General features: G+C 39.7%; 2 protein-coding genes across 3 annotated transcripts in view; both read right to left on the reverse strand.

Moving 5' to 3' along the window:
* The window catches only part of LOC105830325 (G1/S-specific cyclin-D2), a 39,660-nt gene extending 25,469 nt beyond the window's left edge, over positions 1 to 14,191 (reverse strand). Inside the window, exons 1-2 of the mRNA XM_036293929.1 lie at positions 12,901 to 14,191; positions 6,076 to 6,291 (exon numbers count right to left, since the gene is read on the reverse strand). Of these exons, the coding sequence (XP_036149822.1) occupies positions 6,076 to 6,291; positions 12,901 to 13,098 (414 nt within the window). The 5' untranslated portion in view covers positions 13,099 to 14,191. The remainder of the gene's footprint in view (positions 1 to 6,075; positions 6,292 to 12,900) is intronic.
* Positions 13,962 to 24,480, reverse strand: part of LOC118647933 (mental retardation GTPase activating protein homolog 4-like) — an 88,640-nt gene continuing 78,121 nt past the window's right edge. The window contains exon 4 of one of the 2 annotated variants that reach the window (XM_036293930.1): positions 13,962 to 14,468. In XM_036293930.1, the coding sequence (XP_036149823.1) occupies positions 14,246 to 14,468 (223 nt within the window). In that variant the 3' untranslated portion in view covers positions 13,962 to 14,245. Of the gene's footprint in view, positions 14,469 to 16,238; positions 17,830 to 24,480 lie in introns of those variants that run through there. The other variant, XM_036293932.1, reaches the window with a different exon arrangement.

Consider the following 24,480-nt stretch of genomic DNA (forward strand, 5'->3'; position numbering starts at 1 on the left):
GAGCTGGGACTCTTCACGGGCTCCTTACAGACGCAAAGGCAAAGGATCTCCAATTTTTTAAATTGTAACTTTGGACATTAACGCAGTAACGATAATTACTGTTGCGCGATATCATCGTCCTATGCAAGGTTTAAAAGGGGCGCCCAGTTATTTCCGCGTTACTTCCGCTTCGTGCGAAACCTTCCCCTGGTTCCTTCCTTAATTTTTTTCTATCAGAATTTTACAAGCTATAACAAAGCTACCACTTCTGTTTCAATTTTCTCGAGAAATCTTACTATTATTGCTTCACATTTCAGCAGTTATACATGATAACGTTATTTTAATTATCAGAGATTACGACTAGCCACATCGAAAGTGCGATTTTTCCAGTCGCCCATCGAAAAATCTTAATCGCGGAGAAACGGACAAAGGCACGTTTCCAAAGTGCCTACCTGTGGATTCGATAGAAATTTATTCATTCCGACGGTGTTTTGATCGGCGTGTGCACAGCACCGTGGTGCAGGTGCGTCACGCCCTTACCTGGCACCTTCCTGTTTATTTATTGATGATTAGTCACTTTTCGTTCACGTGTTGCGCGATTCGAAAAGCACCGGGCGTGAAGCATCAGCAGCGGCTTTTACCCCGCGTGGTTTTACGGCCCCTGTCGGAATTGCCCTCGAGGAAAGAGAGAGAAAGAGAGAGAGAGAGAAAAAACAGCAATTACTCCCTCAACCAACATTTCGACTGTTTTACGCGCTGATTATCTCCCTCTCGTTTTCCCGCACCTGCAGCTACTGCTGCTGCGACGTCTGTGTCCGAAACACCGTTCCGCTCCCTTTAACATCTCCCCCGTTAACAACTCAACCGCAGTCGCACGCGACAGACAAGTACTTTTTTTCAACCACCCTATTAATACCCAATTTCCAATTTATTCCTTATGTTTTTTATATCTGCTTAGATACTGAAGAGCTAATCTATCTTTCTTTTGGATTGAAAAGAAAAAGAGTAATGCATTATTAATTTTGTAGAATATGAAATTAAGAATTTATATTGTGCAGCCAAATTATTATATAAGAATAGATATTAGTATATCTATTTTATTATCATTGCTTAATAAGGCGATAATTATTGGTCAAACTATTTCCTCCTACGTATTCTCATCACTTCCAATAAAAGACAGGTACCTACTTGCGGGGAAATAATGTTTTCCTGAAGATTTTTTACACTCTTACGTGTGTCGACGAAACGAACGTGAACGAATATTTCTATCAATAAGGAAAGATAGGTGCAACCCCGAGAGATGAGAGGAGAGTTTAAAAGCCAGTGGTAGTAGGTGAGGCAAGAATTTCGCGTAACCTTGACGGCGGCGGTTTAAACTGAGAAACCGAGCGTTCACATACACGCGCGTAATCGAAACGCGTAGCGCGAGACGAAGAGGCAGAGCGAGAAAGGACGAGAAAGCGAGTGAGAAAGTCACTGAAAATTAAATAATCGTTTCCCGTATCAGCTGTTATCTATTTAGGCTTGCTCAGGTTATCGCGTGTTTGCCCGGGAGCAAACGTTGTGCGCACTCGCACTCCGGTGTTCCTCAAGAGAGAAAGAGTGAGAAGGCGAGGGTGAGAGAAGGACGGAATTCGCGTCGTCGTGCACACATGCACGTACACAGATGACCACCACGTGTTGGACAAATGCCGAAAGAGTATTTAAATTCACGGAGCCTGTTCTCTTCACGTGGACAACAACGTGTTCCGGTCTGCCGTCCGGTAGGTTTGTTTTTGTACGAGTCGCAGGAGCCATCTAATTTACGGGCGAAAAACGGTCGCCAAAATGCTGTGAACGAGACATGAATCCAGTCCCTTTCCACGTAGGGCATGAAACTTGTGAATGGAACTTTTTCGGCCGGCAGGCGATAACGCTCATTGTTTCTCTGTGGCGTTCCTGGCCGTGCGTTGTCGGTACGGAGTGAGTCAGAGGTATCCGCCGCGTGCCTTCAGGTCCGACAGATCCTTTCATAAAAAATAAAAAATAAAAAAAAAAAACGGAAGAACCCCCCTGCGGGCTGCACTTTAAAAACCGTATCTTTGAGAAAATGAAAATTTCGAATTTCAAGGTAAAACCGAGATTCGAGTGGTTCAACGTAGTTTAACCGATATTGTAGGTTTTCACGACGAAGGCATAGACTCTGCATAGTTTGATATCTGACACTTGGCATATGATATTTATCGTCTTAAGTTTCATGTCACACGGTAGTCCGCAGAAGTCGCGGTGTATTATAATTTCTGCAAAAGGATCGCCTCGTCGCGGTTTATCGCGGCGAGAATGCAAATAGAACAACGAGTCGCGGGTAGTCGATCGGCATGGCGGCGGAGAGACGCAAATTGAAATATTCGCCGCTAAATCACAGAAATGGCCGCGTAAATGTCGTAACTGAAAGATTGATCATTCTTAGCTACGAACGTGCGTATATGATTTCAGAAAAAAAATTTTAAGTACGTCATATCTCTATATTATATTTAGAACTGTCGGCGGAAACAAAAACCCCCGTTGCTTTCGTCATATAGCGACGAGTTTTTTGCTTCTGCACTGAGAAACACGTAATTTTATGTTACAAGGTTAATAGTACTACAGTAGTATTGCAAAAAAAAAAAAAATCAGAAGCGAAACGTTGCATGACACGCCGATATCGCGCACAATTTTTTTTTTTCGCGACTAACATCACAATGGAATCGCAAAAAATGACGGTGATTCACTCGGGAATAGTGATCGGATCGGAGTCGCATCGGTGAAGATACGCTACTGACACTGGTGATGACGAGTTATCTGGCATGCCACCAATAGAGGAGCGCTTGAACAAGATATCCTTGTACTCTCGTAAAACGGAGGAGCAAACGCTGATGTAATTCTCGTGTTTCGTCGAGGTGTGCCCGAAATGAATTCGCAGGATAAATAGAATAAGACTATGTTACATAAAAATGATAATCGAGTTTCTCTTGAAAGATTTTAGTAAATTTTTAAAAGAACAAGCTGCTAAGATAAAAGGTTTAAAACAAAAAGAGACTGTAGTCCACAGAAAATTTAAATGCAAATCAGATTCAAATTTAATTCAAAGTAAAGAGATGTATTTGCGTACTGGAAATATAAATAAATAAATATCTTTCGCCTTTTACGCAAATATAAATACGCATTTTTTTTACTCCCGTCAACTTGTATAATAAAACGCAGCACATTTCCGAAACACCACGTGTCGACGTCTCTCGCTACATTCTGATCCAGTCGGATGAAATTCATTTAAATTCAGAGATCCATTCACAAGTCCCAGAAAAACTGTTTTTTGACCTTTTTGACATTATGTCGGCGCAAAATGTCGCACGCGCGAGCGGGCTCCCGTCGTCATCAATGTAATTAACTCCTGCCGTGGGGAAATCGAAATATTTAGACGGTTATTCCAATGAGAGAGTATCAATGCACGATTAATTGCTACGTCTGTGTCTGGCGGCCGGTGATAACGAATTCAACGCCGGTGCGCGATCACGCGCGAGTACCTTCGCGTGAAAAACGTGAAGCCGAGACGGATACGTATATGTAGGGAAGATATTCAACTGTCGAGGCCGCAAAGAAATCGCGCGAACGTCAAAGAGCGAACGATAGGCAGAAAAAGAGGGAAAGAGAGAAAGAGAGAAAGATGATCGCCGTCCCATTATAGCCGAAGACCGCCTGGTACGGCCCAAAATAGTCTACGTGGAGCCACGTCACCGTCGATTGGACCATCTCGCATTGAAAATTGCGCTCCCGGACAAGCCATATCATTCGGCTAACGAACACGATTCGACGCGACGACGGTTCGTTGGAACTTTGCGCGACGAATACCTACGCGGACCGGTCGATGCGCATTTAATTTGCGATCTGACCGCCACGAATAATGTAGTCCGCTCGAGACTATTGTAGAGGCGGAAAGATATCGCGATCAAAACATGCGCATTTAATAAAATCCGCGTATTTAATCCGTGTGCTCCAAGACCGGTTTAAAAGTCTAGGTCCACTTTTTTTTTGAGGGAGGAATAAAAGAGTCTCTTGAATTTTCTTCAAGATCCACGTTAGAGATACCGAAGAAAGAAATTACCGTTTTTTTTTTGTGATCCGTAAGACAATGGATGCACATCTAAAGGTCTTAAGCTTATAGACTGTAACAAATATCTTTTTTTAAAGAACTTTATCGATATTTTTCTTAAAAGATATTAGCTAAAATTTAAAAATTATTTTACATGAATTTTAAGTTTAGTTTTTTATGTTGCTTTTTCATCTTTTATAAAAGAATAATTTTATTTAGTCTGGCTTATATTTTTATCAAGTTAGGAAATTAATCAAACTTATGGAGGTTAATGGAATCGAATTACTTATATAGATTTTCTTGAAAATCTCAGCGATATATACTTTCGTGGCAAGTTCAAAAACAAAGCATTGTGAAATGTACGTCGATGCTGATTGAGCGTTCTTTTCGATACTTTGTCTTGGTTATATACACACTGGATATGTACAACTTAGGGTCAACGCTCTTAAAAACAAACAGCGAGCTTTCTCTTCTTAGACGCAAATCTCCTCCGCGCAAAATAGAATTAAAGACCTCAAATATTGTGATTTTGCAGCTTCAAGACAATCCGTATAAGAAGTAGCAACACGGATTTTGCTTGAATCTGGAAAACAAATTCGACTGTCGCTGGTCATCGATACGTGCGTCGAATTTCTTCCATAAAAGTTTCGTAGTATTAATATAAAGATCAGATAAAACACATGTAAAAAAAATCAGTGATCAATCTTAGATCAAGAATATGTATTCTTTACAAAATATTAATAATTATAAATCCCGACATTCTGATACGTATAATAAAAATTAATTCGCGATTCACTTCTCTAAAAATCAATTTTAAAAATTACAAACTTCTACGAAAGTAAAATTATTTAAAAAAATTATTTTTATTAATATCCTACTGTTAAAAATCCATTGAATGTATGATTTTTGTCGTGGTATGTATAGGAAGATAAACAATAATTCTGAATTATCTAATCTTACTTATCGAAAACATTCTTTCTACAAAAATTAAAGTCTCATGCGGAGGCCAGCAGAAGAGAAAAGGTTTTACATTTTAGTTAACTTTAGTTTAACGATTATTTAGCTTCGGAGAACTAGTTTATATATGAGAATGTCGTCCACTTTGAACGTCGTTCTCCTCAGCAATCCACGTATACTGCAGAGCGTATCTCCGTATCCGTATATCTACTTAACGTCTTTGAAATGCGCGCGGGACTCGTGTTTGCAGTATCGTCATAGCCCAGATACATACATGAATCTACGGGCGGTCGATCGCGAGCGCGATTTCCATTCGCGTATTTCTATTCGCGCCGTTACTCCGCATATTCTGCACGCACGATGGGGCAGTAAAATCGCGCTCTACCGGCGATACCGATCGCGGGCGTCTTGTACTATCGCGGAAATCGTCGCATTATTAAAACGCCAGTTTGGAGAATTATACAACGGGAACGCGATTAGCGGTATCGCACGTGTGCCCTGTTGGTTCGCACGTGTCGGCGAAGCCCGTTCGATTTTTGTGCGTATAACGCGTTAGCGAGTTAAGTGAGACGAGGAACTGGTGCTCGCAAAATCGAATCGCGAATGAGAACCTTACACTCCGGAGAAGAGACTTTTGGTTGTTAACGAGATATATCCAGATTACACTGTTTACTTTCGCGCAACTATAATTGTGCGGTTTAGATAATATGGAGCAGCGCTCTCTGCGCTGCTGGTCGCGCCCCGATTGGCTTTTGAAAATTGATCGACTTTATTGTGCGACTGTCCGCGCTTACAGATAATTGGCCTGTTGCAGGGGCCTTTTAACAAATTCGCGCGATAAGATAAAGTCGCGATTTGCGTTTATATGGGTCAAAAAGTTAATACGCAATTCGTAGCCACTGCTTCATGTATGACAGAAAATATCGAGCGGAAGAGGCCGGTAAACAAACGGGGAGAGAGAGAGAGAGACCTCTCGCTCTCTCAGCGGATATCGGTGCGCGATCGCGCTCTTTCTCTCCATGTCCACTTACCCACAGATCGTCAAGGGTGATGGAGTTATCGGTGTAGAAAACCAGGACCTCGGCCGTGAGCGGCGACGTTTCGCGTAACTTCGACGCCAGCAGCAAACAGGCGGTGCCAAGTAGCTGCAGCTGCGACTTCCTGATCGGGCAGATCGACAGGAACCTGTCGACGTAGTTCATCGACAGGGGGAAGACCTCGTCCTGGCACTTCTGCTCCTCGCATACCTGCAACAGGCACACAGGACGATTGGCATTTACCGATGTAACGTACACGTGATAATGCGACGAGAGAGAGAGAGATCGCCTCAAGGCCGGATCGATCGGGGGAGGGTCGGGGGTGCGATAACGGCCCGGATACGCAGCCAAAGCTCGCGATGCAAATTTAGCTCGGTCTGCGTCGCGCAGTTGCGAGAACGTAACGCGTAACGCGATGGGTATCTCGTAAAAATATCGAGCGTGGTGGTGGAGGATTCACAAGTGGATCGATTAGCGAAATCTCTCCTCGCGATTTTTGGGGGGACGTGACTCCGATAAATTCACGATTGGAATTGGTGCGTTTTATTTTTCAAGAGACTTCAGAAATTTATCTCTTTTTTTTTTGTTACGTTCTCTAGCGCTCGAAAGATTGAAAGAAAGAGAAGGAACGAATTTGTCGCGCGACAATCGTCCGTAAACTTGGGCGTAGGCACTCGGGCGAATATTTCGCACCGGATTTCCTTCAATCGCATTTTAACAAGCGCGGTCGCGACATTGGTGTCGCCCGTAGGTCGAGAGGGAGGACCTTTTGGATAAATTTCCACCGTGAACGATCTCTTTGAAAGGGGGACTGCGAGAGGAAAAAAAAAGAGACTGATGAGGCGTGTATCTTATCGTGAAAAGGGGATTAACTACTTGTGTCATAAAGATAGCTAATTGCATTTCACTTAGTTTCGACGTCTATCACTTTCATCCGGGATCTCTTCGCGGCTCTCGCCGCGAAGCGGGCCTTCTTATAGCTCTTCCATTCGGGTAAATTAAAAACAAAAGAATTCACGGTATCTTATCGATGATTTATCGCGTGCATCAACGGCAATCGCGGCAAACGGAATGAGTCGCATTTTTCTTTTGTTATCGCGTTTATTGCCGCATGTTTATTATTACCGGCGCGTGTTTACATAAATCGCGGCGCGGAGAGCCCCGGATCCCGGGGAGCGCCTTTGAAGTTTCGGGGGACCGCTGAATTTGCGGCAGGATCGCGAATTAACTTCGCCCGGGCGCCTCGGGGTGCCGGGGCCCGAGCGATCGCGCGTTCCGTCGAGCCGCGTGAGAGGAACTTATTGAGCGTGACCAACGATCGCCAGCCAGCTAGCCGGACCTTGCTGCCGCACGCACGCACGCACGCACGCACGCACGCACGCACGCACGCACGCACGCACGCATGCACACTCTCGTAATTACTTCGCCGCCGCCACCAATTAGCAGCACGGGCTTAACGAAATAATCGCGCTACGCCAAATCGACGAAAATCATACGTGAGATTGGTTCCACCGGGAGAGACAGATAGGAAGAAAACGGAACTAAACGCGAAAAAAAAAGAGACGAACGTTCCACAAGGCGAATTGTTGCTGCTAAAACAAACAATGCTCGCCGAAACTTTTCCACCACGTCGATTCCCTCTGCAGTTGGTCAATATTAGATAATTATCCCGAAGGAGTGAGCACACTCTTCAACGGCACTCTCTTCAACGAAATCGGCTCGAAAGATTATCTGGCATCTGTTTAAACATCGACGAAAACCGACGAATGAATCCAAATTAGAAGCAAAGAAGAATCCACAAAATGCACAAGCGGCGGAATGAGGTCGCAAAGCCATCAAGAAAAGCCATTCCTATAATGTTTCCGCTGTATATTATATAATATGTTCTTATATTATTTTAACATATTTTTTAAGTAACATAATTAATACAAAAGAAGGTAATAACGAAATAATATAAATCTCTTTAATAATAGTTACAATAAAGTTCTTTAATGTTTTAATATCTTTCGTTAGATTATTTACATTATTGTAACGTAATACTTCATAAAATAACTTTTTTATTTTTAATATAAATTGCATTACTGCTGAACAGAATACTGGTCTCAAGTGTATCGTATTGTGTAAAAAATGCATACACACAAATATCTTTTAAAAGTATTTGTTTAAAGTGCTGACCGAGTGAAGCAATCAAAGTTCTCTCAAAGGAATGTGGCTTTGCGTATATATCCCTTTAATCGGTAACCATAATGGATGTATTCCTGGTTTCCACTTTTTGAAAATGAGTCGCCTTAGAACTTTGTTACTCTTATCTGCGTGACTCTATCGTGCTCGCCGATCTCTCTTATAAGTTCGGCGCCAATTAAATAGAATTGCCGCCGATAAAGCCGACCGCGACCGGTGTTATGTCTCGTGTGCATCGTTAATAATCGAGCGAGGACCGTTCTCGACAGCGTTCCTAAGGCACACATAATGAATCCAGAATTCGACGGGAAAGAGGAACCAGTATAAATCCGGTGTCCAATTGCCCGCGACGCGGGATTTCGCGACTCGGTAATTCAACACTTTCGTTATCAGTCGCATTTGCGCGTGTTCATATACAGAGTGACGTGCGAAAAATTAATCTGAGTTGCGAGAGAGAAAAGCGTTACGTTTCGTCTGACTCTTTAAAAAAAGCTCGTTTAACGTACTTGGCACATTAAACAACAGCTGATTGTATATATATATATATGCCCAGTAATTTACAAAATTAAAAGGATCGATTTTGAAATTACAAAACAAATGATATACATAAATTAAATTGTAGTTCTAGACTTTTTATTAATTTTTAAATAAAAATAAAATCAACGTTTTTATCCATGTCCCAAATAAATTCTGCTGATATTACTCTCAATAGTCAAGATGTCTAACATTGAAAGCTACAAACGACCTTAATTTCGAACGATCGCTAAAGAAAAAATGTAAGTTTAGGACACCCTATAGAATTACGATTAAGGTAAGCTGCAATTGCTTTTAAAAGTCGAATACATTCCAGCGGCACATATGACGACCTGTCATTCGCGCCGGCCAAATCGACAAACGCGATGTCGAAGAATTCGACGAGTACAATGCGAACTTGGCATGCGTGCCCGCGACACACACGCGAACACATACACACACGCACGCACGCATGCATACGCGGCTGTTCGCTTTCGTTGTGAAACAATACCGTCGAGGTCATCACGTGAATTTGGTTGATGCGATTAAATGTCTGGGGCCCCAGGAGCAATTAAATGCCCAAAGGAGTAACATTGATGCAATAAGAAACTATTAAAGTTGCGCAATCTAACGAAGAAGCTAGACTAAAAATGTTTATTTAAAGTATACATCATTCAAAATCTATCGTGTCAAAATTATATTGCTTTAAATAAAAGAATTCGTTGCATAAATAAACTACCGAGCCAAAAAATTATTGCATTTATATATTACATCTATAATCTACATGTTATACACAGTATAATGTATCGCATTATCATTAATTTTGTATTATCATAAATTTTACAGGATAATATTAACAAATGAGGAATCTATGAATATTCTATGAATTTCTTGCTTCACATTAAAAGAATGAATATTCCTTTTATGTCGGTGAAAGATTTTGTAGCTTTCTTTGTCATCAAGTGTGAATTCGTGAGAGAGAGAAGCAGGTATCTACTATATAACTAAAATTATTTAGATGTATATCGAGATATATAATAATTCCATGTAATTATAACACAACGACTAATCGCTAATGCGTTTAAAGCCGCAGTGAACTAACGGGTTTGGCGATACCGAAGAAGCCCCCAGAGCTTATTCGTAGCCGCGAAAGGTGCTCCTTGCCGACGGTCAAAAGAAAACAATTTGAGTTTTTGTGCCGGGGAAAAAAACGGCATACATCGAACACACACAGCGCTGCTGCACGCTATCGGAGCGTGAGCTCCGTGCGATATACTCGTATCGTTTTCGGCTCCGATTTTAATGAGAGCGACACAAAGAGCGTAAAGCGACGTCGAGTGGAGCACGACGACACAAAATCCGGTCCGATCCGATCCGGAAGTGGAGGAACTCATTACCATTATCCAACGAGGAAAGATATCGAACGGGAGGGTAGCGAAGAACGGAATTTAATTCGGTAGATTAAACTCCCTGGATGCTTTTTTCGACAACTCGTCCGGCAAAACGACACACCGTCGACGGATTTTCTTTGTTTCCACGTTTCTATTTTCGCGCGGCGAGAACGTCGATGTGACGCTATTGTTTTGAATATATCGTACCACACAGAGCTAAGCCGATCGCTAATCTACTCTAGTTACTCGATTCTGGCGTCCAAGACAAATCGTCGCGAAATCGTTGTCGCGGTACACCGTCTAATCTTAACTTTCTAAGAATAAATTTAATTCAAGCGAGTCTAATTAAGCTAGACACAAATGACCCGCGATAACTCGCGAACCGTAACGATTGCAATATCGTTATCGTGTGGGCGAAATGAAAAAGAAAACAAACGAGAGGCTACATCTTGTTCTCGCGGACGCGTTCAATATATCGCGTTCAATACGGATATTCTTTTTGGAAATCGCTGCCTTCGGTTCAGAAATTGATAACCGCGCGATAGCACTCGATAGATACTCGATCGATCGGCTGCCGATTCTGGCTCTTTAAAACGGTGAGAATGTAATGTGGATGATGTCAATCGCGATGAATACAATTCCCTTATCGGCAGCTCTGGTAACGGCACGGTGACGTAAGTCAAGGGGGGGACTTATCGCCCAAATTTTCGGCTCAATGACAGCGAAATGTCAAAAACGTTACATCGTCGCGCTGCGATCGCAGTATCACATCGTAAAAACTCATTTTTTCTCGAAAAACTTGCGAAAAATTCTGATAAAACTGAAACAGTCACGATAAAAAAAATTGATTACGGAAAGTATAAAATTCGTTACGAACTTGTTACAAGATTTACACACAAATCATATTTTACGTACACATTGGGAAAAAAGTAACTTTTACTCGTACATCGATATAACGAAACAGTTTTTATGTCGTTGTTCGATTAGATAAATGAGTTGGTTCGAGTAACTCTCGAAAAATCTTAATCTTATGTAATTCTGTTTAAATTTCGAACGTTCAAAGAAACCCACGAAAGAATTTATTTTTTATACGACACAATCTGGACATTTAAATTTAGAAGCGAATACATTTTTATCGATAGTATTTTTTGATCTTTAAATATTTTATATTATAGAATCTTACGTGTAGAGTGTATTTCACGTCCAATGAGAGATGTGATTGCGTGGCAATGTGAAAAATGTCGATTTTGCCTCGTCGAAGATCGAGACAAGGAATTTTGCGGTATATATATAGACTCGGGAACACAATACTGTCGCGACAAAAGAAACGCAGCAACAGGTTTTCGATCGCCGTCGAAAAATTCGACGGACAATTCGCGAGAATTGATATTATATCGTGCGCAAAATAATTTAATCCGACTAACTTCTGCCATTTGGATGACAATTTACAGGCTGCTCCAGCAATATTATTATTTTCCTCTCTCGAAAAACCGAGGCAATTTATTCCGAAAATAAAAACCTTTTATTTCGCAATATTAAAAGAATAATTGAGATGGTGCGCAATTAAAACAAAAGAAAGTCGACAAATACGAGGAATCTAAATATGATATATGAGAATCATGTCAACAAGGTTTACGTAACGAACGCGCATACATATGTCTACTGATTGTTAATGTAATATCACGGAGCCCAGCTGATACATTCCGTGGGACGATTAACATGCCTTAACTCGTTACAGTTAAATTCAACTCACTAATTTAACTGTCGCATGCAAAAACACCTAACTCTCGTGGCGTAGAAAAAAGATATTGTTCTCGCGATGTCTAGCGTTTTTCGAGAGAAACGTAATATCGTAAGAGCCAAAATTTACGTCTCGTGCGAACTTGGCCTTTATCTGTCCCCGCAGGGTATGTATATTTGGGTCCAAATCAATTCAATTACATAATTCTTTAGGAGGACCGTTCGCCCGCATTACCTTCGTCACGTTTTTAAATCAACGAGCAATAAATCCTTTACTGCCGTGTCTAAGAATAAGATTCCCAAACGACAACATAAACCGAGACTTTTAACTCTCCGCAGCGAACGATAGAAACCATTTCTTCCGGTATGTGGACACACACACGTGTGTACGCGTGAGCTCCGGAATACCTCTTCCCACAGTTTGTGTCGAGTGAAAACTATGAAAAAAAGCAAAGTAAAATAATCGATCGGCCCGCCAGACTATAGGTCACCGTTAAGGTTTATTTTTAGATCGCTTCTCCTTCCTCCCTTCGTAATCGGCATTTGTCGAAACACGTAACCGCGTGTCTCGGTGTCGGATTTTTTTAACATTCAAATTAAATGTAATCCGCGATTCAATTGTCTCGACTGGCGGCGACTCGTACCTTTTTAGGGAAGCACACTCGCGTGAAACAAAGAGACGTGAAATCAGACGATCGAAGCTACTGGGTGCGAGGCCGTCTCTCTCGCCTAGTATTTAATCGCTCGTTGGGAACAACCGAGCCGCGTGGTCGGGGTCCCGGTCGCCAAGGCGAAGCTATAACCCCGGTAGTTCCCCCAAGCCGCCGGTCCACGTTCCGCGGAACCCACGGCCCGATCTGACGGTCGATCGCGGAGTTAGTGCGTACTCACGCGAAAGAGAGAGAGAAAGAGAGAGAGAGAGAGAGAGAGAGAGAGAGAGAGAGAGAGAGAGAAAGAGAGAGAGAGAGAGAAAGAGAGAGACTTCTTCGCTCACCTCCAACATCCACTCGGCGACGATTTTGCGCATGAGCGGCGAGATGTCTCTTTGCACGCACTCGAAGTACGACCGGCTCGGTGCGTAGCGTTCCTCGGTCTGCAGGAGGTTCTGCAGGACCCGGTCGTCACCTAGGAGGGCGGGATCGGCATACGCCCGGCACTCGGTCTCCGTGGTCTCGCAGCACAGAAGATCCATGACGGGCGAGGACGAGGAGCTCGGCACGAACTTGCTTCTCTCTCCCGGCTTCTTTTCACCCCGGCTCTAGGTTTCCTCGTACAGAGTCTGTGTTCCACGTGCTCCGTCGAAGGATCTCGAGATTGACCCGGGATGAGAGAGGAGAGAGGAGAGAGAAAGAAAGAGAGAGAGGCAGAGGGAGACACTCAACACCTTTTTCACAGCGAACGAGGCAGAGACGGCTGATCACTCACCTCGCGACGAGTCGCGAACGACGATGACGACTACACACGCACGTACACGCGTGGTATATACACGTGTTCCGTGTGCGCGCGCGCGCACGCGTCTGTCTATGTGTCTGTCGTGGGTATGTGTATGTGTGCACGAGCCAAAGTCGCAATTGCGACGATGATGTGAGCGAGTCAGCAAAAGAGAGAGAGAGAGAGAGAAAGAGAGAGGCGTGTTCGTTCGTTCGTTCGATCAGTTTCTCACGTACCAATACATTTTCTTCACTTTTTTCCGGGAAGAATATTTTTCTATTTCTCTCTTTCTTAATCGACGAAGGAAATCGTGGGTATTCCTCTTCCTCTTCGATACTTGCTTTCCACAGGTTACTTCGCGAATCAGAGCACAAAAAGCGTAATAAATAATACGTTTGCGGGATTCTCGCGGTGAGGGAGAGGGTCGGGGGATTCTAATAAATAAGCGTAGTGCGTGTGCGCGTTTTCCGGCCGGTGCCACTTGATCGTCGCGCGACTCGCGTTTGTCGAAGTCCGCGGTGCGACTAGTACGTTTCGTTTCCCGAGGGAATCATGAGAAAAGAAGGAGAGAGGAGAGCAGGCGCTTCGATCGGTGCTGGAGAGAGCGGTGTGATTTTCTTTTTCTTTTTTGTTTTTGTTGTCCTTTTTTTACAGACCGACGCGAGGAACAACGGTTTCCCCTCTTTCGAAGTGTCTCGAAACCCAAATCGCCGGTCCGTCCGCCTGCCTGCGTACGATTTAAATGTCCTCCGAGATGCGAGGAGCGCGAGAATCTCTCTCCACTTTCTCACGATCCGACACTGGTGACTTATCAGGTCAGAATGCCGGCGAGTCTGGCCGATCTGGCGGAACCAGCCCGTAGCCGGTACTCTCCCCACTAGCGCGGCGCCAACTTGGTCACGTGATCCCTACCGGTACTCCCACCAGCGCGGCGCTAAGTGTGTCACGTGGAACTTAACCGTTCCTCCTTCCTCCACTACGGGCCTGAGCGATTGCCGAGTCGGCTTTGCCGACCGGCGCGGCCGTGGCGCCGGTTCAGTCGTGAAACAGCGGTGCAGCGGGGCGGACGGGGGTCTGCATCGTGTAAAGTAGCCCCTTACGTTCGACACCTCAAAACTCCGTCTACATATGCTGAAATTGTATTCGTTTCTACATATGCTGTTCTTACCAATATACGTAATAATGGTTGACCAGAAACTTTCCATTTCGTAAATACACTTAAAAGAATTAACATTTGTATTATGGTATTTATTTATTGAGGAGGTAGTAGTAATTACAGTAATAGTAAGTTTTATTTTATATTTGTTTCGTTTGCATTAAATTTGATTTATATTAAATAAAATATAATAGTTAATACGTAAATATGTAAAATATTGTATTGATATATATCAAATAAAAATCCAAAAGACGATATAAAAGAAGAAAGTACATGTAAAGAGTGAGAATATGAAGAGTTTAAAGCAATAGGCACAATTAAGCTTTTAAATTTGAAAAAGAAAAGTAAAAAGAGAAAGTTTGACGCCATTTACATGATGCTCCATGTGTTCATAGAGAATACGACTACCTGTTGCTAATGATAGTAAACTAGTAATATTCAGTAATTTAAACTATTTAAAGCGACCAGAACCGTTCATATCTAGCCGTGAAACTATTATGTAGATTCCGAGCATTCTTTTGTAAAAAAATCGTAAAAAAGTTTTCTTTGTACTGTAAAATATATTCTGGATATTTAAAATACTTAAAAAGTACTAAACACTAAAATTTCACCTAGCTATATTAGAAACTTGTGAAGCTGCCCTTTTATGTGTCAATTTAAAATCAATGCAAAAATTTAGAAACGTTAAAACTTTCGCGGTTCCGACGCACTATTAACTCTGGTGTAGAAATATTCGTAAAGTTGCGCGTTTTCTTCGTGAGAAAGTTAAATATCATATTTTTGAGCACTCTCGCTCAGTTCTACCGTCCTTGGGCCTTTGTACACGACCCAACACTGAACGAACGGAGTAGCTCGGTCGACTTCGGTCCCATTCGCTTTCGTTCGTTCATCCGAGACACTGGAGTTCCTCCACGTTGCTCTTCGCTGACGAGCCTCTTTCCGAATTCAGCTTTCGGCAAGTTTGCTTCTCATTACCATCGATTATAAGAACCTGAATTACGGACTGAATTCTCTAAGGATCGACTTCTGTAGAAAGCTTATGGCAAAATGTTTTGTCTAAAACTGAAAAGACGACTTGATATCTGTATTTTGAAGATTAGAGCGGCGTTATGAATCAATTTGGAAGATTATTTTCTGAGCAAAAAAAAAGTTTGTATAGATAACGGTATTTAAACAATACCTTAATTGAAAAAAAAAGGTTATATGTACTTTGACAGTTTTCATTCTCTTTCGAAAGAAAAATTTGCCTAATAAGCGAAATTCCTTTCTTTTCGTATCACTAACATCGATTTCAACGTAGTTTGTTTGAACGCTTTTGTAATTCTTATAAATAAAAAAAGCTTTAATGAGAGAAAGAGAGAAAAAGAAGAACGAATAACGAAGAACAATCTATATTTATATTTATATTTATACCTGTACTTTTAATGAACTTGAAATTTTCTTTTTTTTAATGAAAAACTTTCGGTAATTATTTAGTTTAAGGGACATCGCGTCAATGATCTTGATCTTGACATATGTCAAGGACATGATCCTGAGTAACTTTTCCTTATAATTTAATCAGTGGTCATTGTTTGTTAAAAAGTTATAAACAAAAAAAGTTTTATAAATACTATACATGATAAATAATTACTAAAATTTCATGTTTTCTTATTTAATTTTCAACATGTAATAAAACATCTCTCAATAATTTATTGATATATAAAAACTTACTAAAGAAATTTACTAAAATAAAATGTTATGAATCTAATTATTTTTTGTTTTTAATTAATTATACTTCTTTATATTAACAATAAAAAACGATGAGACCAAAATATTTCATGAGTCTGAAGAAATGCTTATATGTCATTTTTGCATATCGACAACGAGCATAAATCTCATTAAAATTTTTGAAGTATTATTTTTTATGTTATTCGCCGATTTTAGAAATTCTTCGTGCGTACATAGGTACGTGGAAAAGCGAGGACCGCTTCCGGCGAACAATTTGAAGTGATCGACTGTGAGAGAAGCAAGAACGAAGGTAGAAGAGACGGAGGAGGTGGAGAGGCGCGGGTCAGTAGGAGTAGAGCCACGTAGGAGATAGAATGTCCTTGGTGCACGAAACCGTGTTGAGTTTCGCCTCGTTTACGCATACTACGTTTTTACTACACAATGCGTACGCGACGACACGACGCGTAGTTACGGGACTACGGTCAGTTGCGACTCCCCGCGACCGGATGTGCTGCACGTATAAGTTAGGGTATCACACGCAATGTGACGAACGACGCTTCGCAGGTACATCGTATGTACAATCGCGGTTTGCGATCGAGACGCATCGATAATTGTCGCGAGGTGCATAAAATTCCCTGCGATAGTAAGGCTCGTTTTGCACCCCAATGTATATTTAAACTCGGTTTTACTTTCTATCATTTATTAGTTTCAAGAAATAAAAGGCAATAGGTAGTCTATTAAACCAAGTTTTAAAGTTAAGTTACTTCGATGCAAACATTGTTAAATCGAACACGGGCTTGTAGTGGCCGTTTCCGTTTGACAAATTTTCTATGGAATTTATCTAAAAGGAAGAATTTATGATAGCGATTTGATATGATATTCGACATAATTTATAATTTTTAATAATGCTATTACTTTGGACAACTTAGAATATTCGAAGTTGTCAAAAGTGACAGTCCTAGTTTTTAATTCAACTTTATGTTTTAACATATTATTTCTCTATCCATATACGGAGATGGTATACAGTGAAATTTATGATTTACAATTTTTTAAATTATCATTAATGATTTTGATGTTTATGACGTCATTTGTGTTTGTTTTGTTTAGCGTAATACATTAATTACACGAGGGTAATGTAGACATGTATAAAATATAGAGATAAATTAAATTTGACACAACAGGAAGTTATGCCTAAATTGAGAATGCTGCGACTATCTACATATACATATAATAGCAGATAAGATAAAAGCGGGAGAGAATCAAATGACTACTCCTGGATATTAAATATGTACATATAAAATAAAATATTTGTACGTTCGTCGCGCAGTGACAATTGATGGTTTCAAAAATTTCTGTCTAACGGAACGATTGCTACCAAATTTACCGGTGAAATCCCAAAAGTTTTCACTGAATACATTAAAGTCGGAAGTCTTAAAGTATTGAGAAAAACATATATTGCTTCTGCTTTTTGCTTTCAACGAAGTTCCTATGGTGTTCGTACCTGTTTGTAGAAAAGTTTGGAGAGTCAAACTGGTATATCGTACCCCGGCAATGACATTGGCGTAGCAGTTAGCCTCGGATGAATTGTATGAGATCGTTTTCGTCGCATTCAAAATTGCCTACCGCATGCTAGAAAAATTTTTTCATTGTCATAAAAATTCCATAAAACTCCCTTTGTTGAGCACAAGTTTAGTTTTAGTACAAGTTCGTAAGATGTTCGTAATTTTCCCTTCGTATTATGTGTCACACATACATATTGTATCATTGACTTTTAGCTATGGTCATTTAATCAATCCAATAAATTTCAATAATCATATCTATATGTAAATATTGAAAACATTTCTTTTACATTTCGTTGGTCATAATTAATATCTGATATTGAAACTGAAGATTGACCTGCAAGCTTGCTTTATCAAACGGCAAGAAAGCTTTGGAAGACTAACATTCTGGCTTTCCTGTAATAGTTTGATAACTTGTTATGAATCAGTTAAATCATAAATGTATATAATTTTAATAATGTTTTAAATACAATGTACGCTATAAAAACAATATTCAATCTGTACAATATTGTGCAAATCTTTTCAATAAAATAAAGCAAAATAATCTAATTATTTTAATGTGCTGTCAGTTGCTTAGTCTTATTTACATTTATCCAACTATTTACTCAACATTTAGTAATAAATAATTAGTTTTGTCGAAAAAAAGTGAAATAGGTCAACTCAAATATTAGATCATCGATTGCGTAATCGTTCAATTTTTCGAAGTGATATCTCGCTATCATCAGTCGCCTTTACGCACTTTGTAAATAGTTCCTATCACGATCGAGGGTTCGTTTCTATCGATTGATCCATTTTAACAATTCTTTATGTTACATTTAAATTTTATCTAATTTTACTTGTTAGGGGTTTTAGATTTCAAAAATTATCTTTAAGCATCGTGCATTTCAATAAAAAACGCATCATTAATATAATTGAAAACATTGTGAGTATTATGAATGTTTCTAATCGCGCAGTTTTAAAGACAGCTCAAAAGCATTTAAAAGAATTTAAATGACATAAGCACGTTGCATTAAATTACCCAAAATTCGTAATTACGAATTCTATGGACGTTTTACATACGGTCTAGCAGACCAAGCATTTCCAAATTTGCTGTTCACATTTTCACGATTTTTCTGCTGCGACTACTTGTTAGTAGTCACACTTGTGCGTGAGGATGCGCACGTGGTCGCAAGACGTTCTGGATGAGATTTATGCTGCTAGAATGGGAAGTCTGTCGACGAACGTACTCGCCTCTGAGCGTTTAAATGGCCGCGAGACAGCCCCGCGTCGTACTCTCTCCACAGCTAGTATTTAATTTCACTAGAGCATGAATGTTCCGGCTGGTGCTTACCCACCTTTTACGATACGCCTGACGAGCCCGTCCTACTCTTCGTCTTCTTCTTCTTCTTCTTCTTCGCCTCCTGTCGCTTCGACGTCGCTGTTCTCTTACCTTTGAACGAGGGAAGTCTCGTTCTGCCTGCGTGAGCCTATACACCGTGTACGAAGCCGTCGAAATTGATAACGAACAACGGGGGCACACTTTCTAAAGAAGCGAGATCGTTCGTCGTCAGACATAAACACAGAGCTAGCGTGCAAAAAAAAGCTTAATTAGAGGTAACAAGAATCGAATTCGCGGAAATTCGCTCAGAAGGCATGTGGGCAAGATAATTTATCCAATTTCCAGACAGGATAATTTGGAAATCTCGTCACGTCTAATTTAAACTTTTGCGCATAACACTTGTTACGATATATGTCACGGATTCTCATTAGCAACAAATCTATCACTGTTGTTCGGTTGGTTATCGGTATGCGAAGTAAACGTATTTCGCATTTGCATACGTGCACATGCGGATATGACGAGACAAAGTTACTTTCTCGAAAGGCGCGACTATTATCATATGGAAAAATTTTGTAAAGAATTTTAATAACAATATGTGATTTGACGAAGGATAAACTAAAATATCAAGAAGAAACAAATTTTGCAGCAGAGATAAAGGGAAAAATATCAGTTGAATTCAAATCTATGTATGCCGGATATTGGATTTTTACTTTGAAATTTAATTATCGCAGGGATCGAAGTATTAGAAAGAATGTGCAACTAAATACGTTTTGTGATGGTATACCCGGTATTGTTCTCGATAGACTTCAGTAGTGTGAACATGTTCCATGGTGGTGGAAGTCCTTTCGAGAGACACAAATCATTGTATCCTTCGATGTGACATCTAATGATATCCATTGAGAGAGAGAGAGAGAGAGAGAGAGAGAGAGAGAGAGAGAGAGAGAGAGAGAGAGAGAGAGAGAGAGAGAGAGAGAGAGAGAGAGAGAGAGAAAGAGAGAGAGAGAGAATAAACTTGTAACATTACGCTTGACAGATATACGGCGGCGTATACCGATACTAGTTAATTATCATTTCTGCAACTGGAGCGTACCGTTTGCATTGCCTGGCACATTCTTGATATTAATTTTACTAATAATCTGCATGAATAATTCGCGTGCTGTTTCAGTCCATTCATTTTATCAGGGTAAAACACTCACATGAATTAAGTTTAAGCTTGATAATATTATAATAATAAAAGTAAATTACTTTATTGTGCAAGCATTAATGAATTTAAGAATATCATTAAGATATGTTTGTACAAAAACAAATTGAAGTTATATTGATCATTTCCGAGGAAAAGTTTCTATTTTCTATTTCTATTAAGCTGACTTTATCTTCAGCAATATCTCTCTCTCTATTTTTATCAAAAATAAGTAATATAAAAATAGCTAGCGACTAAACCTGAAAAATGTAATAGCTGAAATAAAAAAGTAAGCAATACATTGTAAAGTTAATGTAAATAGTTATATTTTCAATGTAAACGATCGTTGAGAATTTGAGAATTATTGATATGCTAATAAAGATTACGTCATACAATTTCTGCCGTAATTGAACTGTTAAAATTAAGTGCTTCTCTTGATTCCATTAAATTATTAGGTGGCGTGTATGTTACAAGCATACTTTGCCCGTAATATTGTGTCGTGACTAAAGAAGTTATTCAAGCGTATTTTAATAATCTCTGATTCTTGAAGCCTGTCGCGCAATCCTTATCTCGCGAAATACATATAATTAGTTTAGTATCTGACAGCGGCGCCTTCAAGACGAGCTTCGCGCCGACAAGTATTATATCTTCGCGTGGATTCATGTCTGTAGGTCGTACATTACTTGTAATTCGTGTGCATGCGATTCTGAATAAGCAATTTATTTCTTTTAGGTCTTTTTAATATGGAATTGATATCTTCTCATTAACGTTACCGTGATACTAACATATTTTAATAAGATTTTTTATAAAGTTTTAAAAATAAGATTTAAAAAAAGTAATTTATAACAAAGTATGAAAAAATAACCAAAGATTTTTACTTTATTTAATCCTGTATACGGTGATATGAAAAAAATTAATTAAACGATTATTTCGAATTCAATATTAAAACATTATGCAAAAATATCATTTAAAAGATAAAAATAAAATAAACATGTTTAAAAGAGTAATAATTTTGTAAAACTTTATATAAAGAATTAATTATCAAACATCAAACATTAATTATAAAATCGTATCTAATCATATAATTCCATACTGCGACAATATTAAAAATGCAAGAATCATATTTTATGAATGACAATACGGACAAAGTTAATCTCTAAACGCGGGCTGAAATGATGACACTATCACAATGTTTGATAAAATTCTGAAACTCGCTTCCACGCATACAATTGCGATTGTTTTGTCTTTTAAATTTACTCGAAGTGCGTAAAGTATTCGTGCACGTTTTTCGTAATGAACTCGACGATAGTGCAAACTATTAACAGAGCGAATAAATAGAGTTATTCGTGAACAAGCGCATAAATACTAAACGCGATTGAATAAATTCCTGACCTAGATTTTATTGGCAAACTAGCAAACTTTGTTCTCTGAAGCCCTCTCGAATCTCTGTAATCTCTTTTTTAAATTTCTACGAATTAAACAATTTTTTGGCGAGAAACTTTAACAACTTTTTTTTTAAGTTCTAAACCCTCGGTTAGAGAGAAGATGTACGTTTGTGATATAAATGCGTACGGCTAGAATACGTACACCGAAAGCGAAGACGTTAACCTCAGCCTAGTCTCCCTCCGATAATGTGTCGTGATAAAGAAAAGAAATGAACGTTGACAAGTCCTCGACGAGAAGGTGACGTCATTATCAACGTGTAGCCTCTGACCTCGTGCATGCTCGTTTCCGTCCGTCAAGACCCATTTCCAGTCGTTATTGAATGCAACATGTCGACTACAGTCGTAGTGCTACGGCGTGTTATCAGCAACACCTTCCTAACCGAGGGGGGTTTACTAAACAAATATCAGCTGATATTACAATCTTAGAGGAATTTATGGAGCGCGAAAAGCAATGGAATTTAAGCGTGATGAACGTGCTGCAAGCATCGACGTATTTACGGGAAAGGAAACGCCGTGGCGAGACGGAACTGCGAGGAATTTATTGGTCTGCAATAAATTTGTCTTCACAATAAAAAATGACAACGTAATGCTAAAAGTCTCTCTCTCATGTATATTAACTTTTTTTTTTCAAATTCTTTAGCGAATTATTCTTATATTGCGTAACGAAAGCCGCGGCAATCGCACATCGCTAAACGCTATTTCATGCACAATAACAAGCGTTCTCACACCTGCTAAATATAGCGCACCACCACTAGAGTCCATAAAGACTGTTTTACGGCGGTCGGCAAAAAAAAACCAGAGATACTATTACGACGGTTGCATTAACGCAAGTCGTAAAGTGTCTGTATACGCGCGCGTGTAATTAGCGATAAGTTCTACGATTCTACATACATTTATGTGTGACGGCTATTAATTGCCGGTATGAACGAGCGCGAGGATGGAGATGGCAGTTAGGGCCGCGAGAGATCCGGATTAATTCGGCAAATCAACGTCCCACGACGCCCTCGCCTCATTCGTTAAGATTAAGACCGTCGACCGGCAGCAAAGTGAACTGCCGCCCCGGTCTAATTAGTGTTTAACTAACGAAATAATCCTTTTCCCTTTTTTTTTAATTGACCGTCGACGCCCCACGAACACGCATAATCCTCTCTCGGCTTCGTTCACGAAGCCCGGTCACGCACCGGACACCACTCGTGCGTTACTCGCGAATTGCACCCCTTCATCTCGAATAAAATATCCGTGTTACTTTTGTACAGAAAAAAAAAAATAATTCAACGGCGATTATCAAATATTTCAGATAAGGTTTCATTCCAAAAATGTTGAAAATGAATGGACACATTTTCTTTTTCACTTTTACTTTTGTTCTTTTTTCTTTGAACCACTGCGGCACTGCTCTTCCATTAGAGCATCACGGATTTGATGTTATCCTTAAGGGATTTCTCCCGATTAATTGTCGAAGGCGAACATTTACCTGGAGATATCCACTCCAAGATATTCACCTGTGGTCCCGCATAGGCTCTCATGGAGCAGCCGGATAGGTAGAGCAGTATTATTAGTCGGGATAAGACGGGCGGAGGGACGGATGTACAAGACAAGGATCGGACTGGAATTGGACTGTATGGTGAAGACGAGGAACCCACAGTCTCGGATGATGGGTCCGGATCGTCTTCGGTCTGTTTGTTGTGGCGCTTCGCCGACTCAGGTCGGCGACGGAATTTGGGATGTAGGCCTTGTGTGGGAAATACGATCGCCGGCGCTTTATCACAGAAATATCATGGAAATTAGCGTGCACGTGCAAAACTATCTCAAAGTTTGACACGAAAATTTGACACAAGAACATAAAAAGAAAGCAAAACGTTCGTAAAGTTGATGCCTTGTATACTAACGAGAAAAAGTCGTTCCTAAATAAATAATTGTCATAATAGAATACTTTATCAATGAAAACTATTATACTAATACAGCTTTGGACAAAGATCCATATAGACATGCATACAAATAAAACGCTTTAAAAAATCACTGTAATTTTTATGTATTATAAAACATTTTTTAATTTTTAAAAAATTATCGTTATTAGAGAAAATTTTGCACATTAATAAATATAAATTGTTTCTCAATTTTAATAAATATAAATGATAATAATTATAATTAAACAATTAGTGTTTGTATAAAATGTATATTTTTTTCGTCCCATTGGCAAAGTATTAATAAGAAAATTGATTGGCAAAAATTCGCTTATTTTTGTTTTAATAACAATATAATTCAATTAAATATTATTTAAAATTCTTCAAAATACCAAAAATATTTTATGAACGTAATCATATTTTTAATTCAATGCTTTGAGTGATGCATTTGTAACAATTTCTATCGATCATTTCGGCGATCGGTGGTATAATCTCGATCTCAAAATGTAATATCGAAAACTGCTATATCGGATATCACGCGCTGAGGCCACCCATTTGTAGCCGATCTTCTTCTCGCACTTAATAAAGTTTGCGAAATTATTGCCGATGAAAATTTCGCACTGGTTAACCCTTGACACGAAGGGGCAGATAGATTTAAAAGGAATGCACGTTCAGTAAAGTTCGTGCCTTGCGAGTGTAGTATTTGCTCCTGTTCTTACACATTTTTTGAAATACAGAAAATTATGTAAAATTAAACTAAACATAAAGAATAAAATTAGATGATATTTAAAAGAGATCAAATCTATAAATTGTTTTGTATTTTCGAGGAATAACCTATATTTATAGATAATTTACTTATGATGATGGATTGAGTTTC

Source organism: Monomorium pharaonis, chromosome 11 (assembly GCF_013373865.1).
Source record: "Monomorium pharaonis isolate MP-MQ-018 chromosome 11, ASM1337386v2, whole genome shotgun sequence".
In the NCBI taxonomy this organism is placed as follows: Eukaryota; Metazoa; Arthropoda; class Insecta; order Hymenoptera; family Formicidae; genus Monomorium; species Monomorium pharaonis.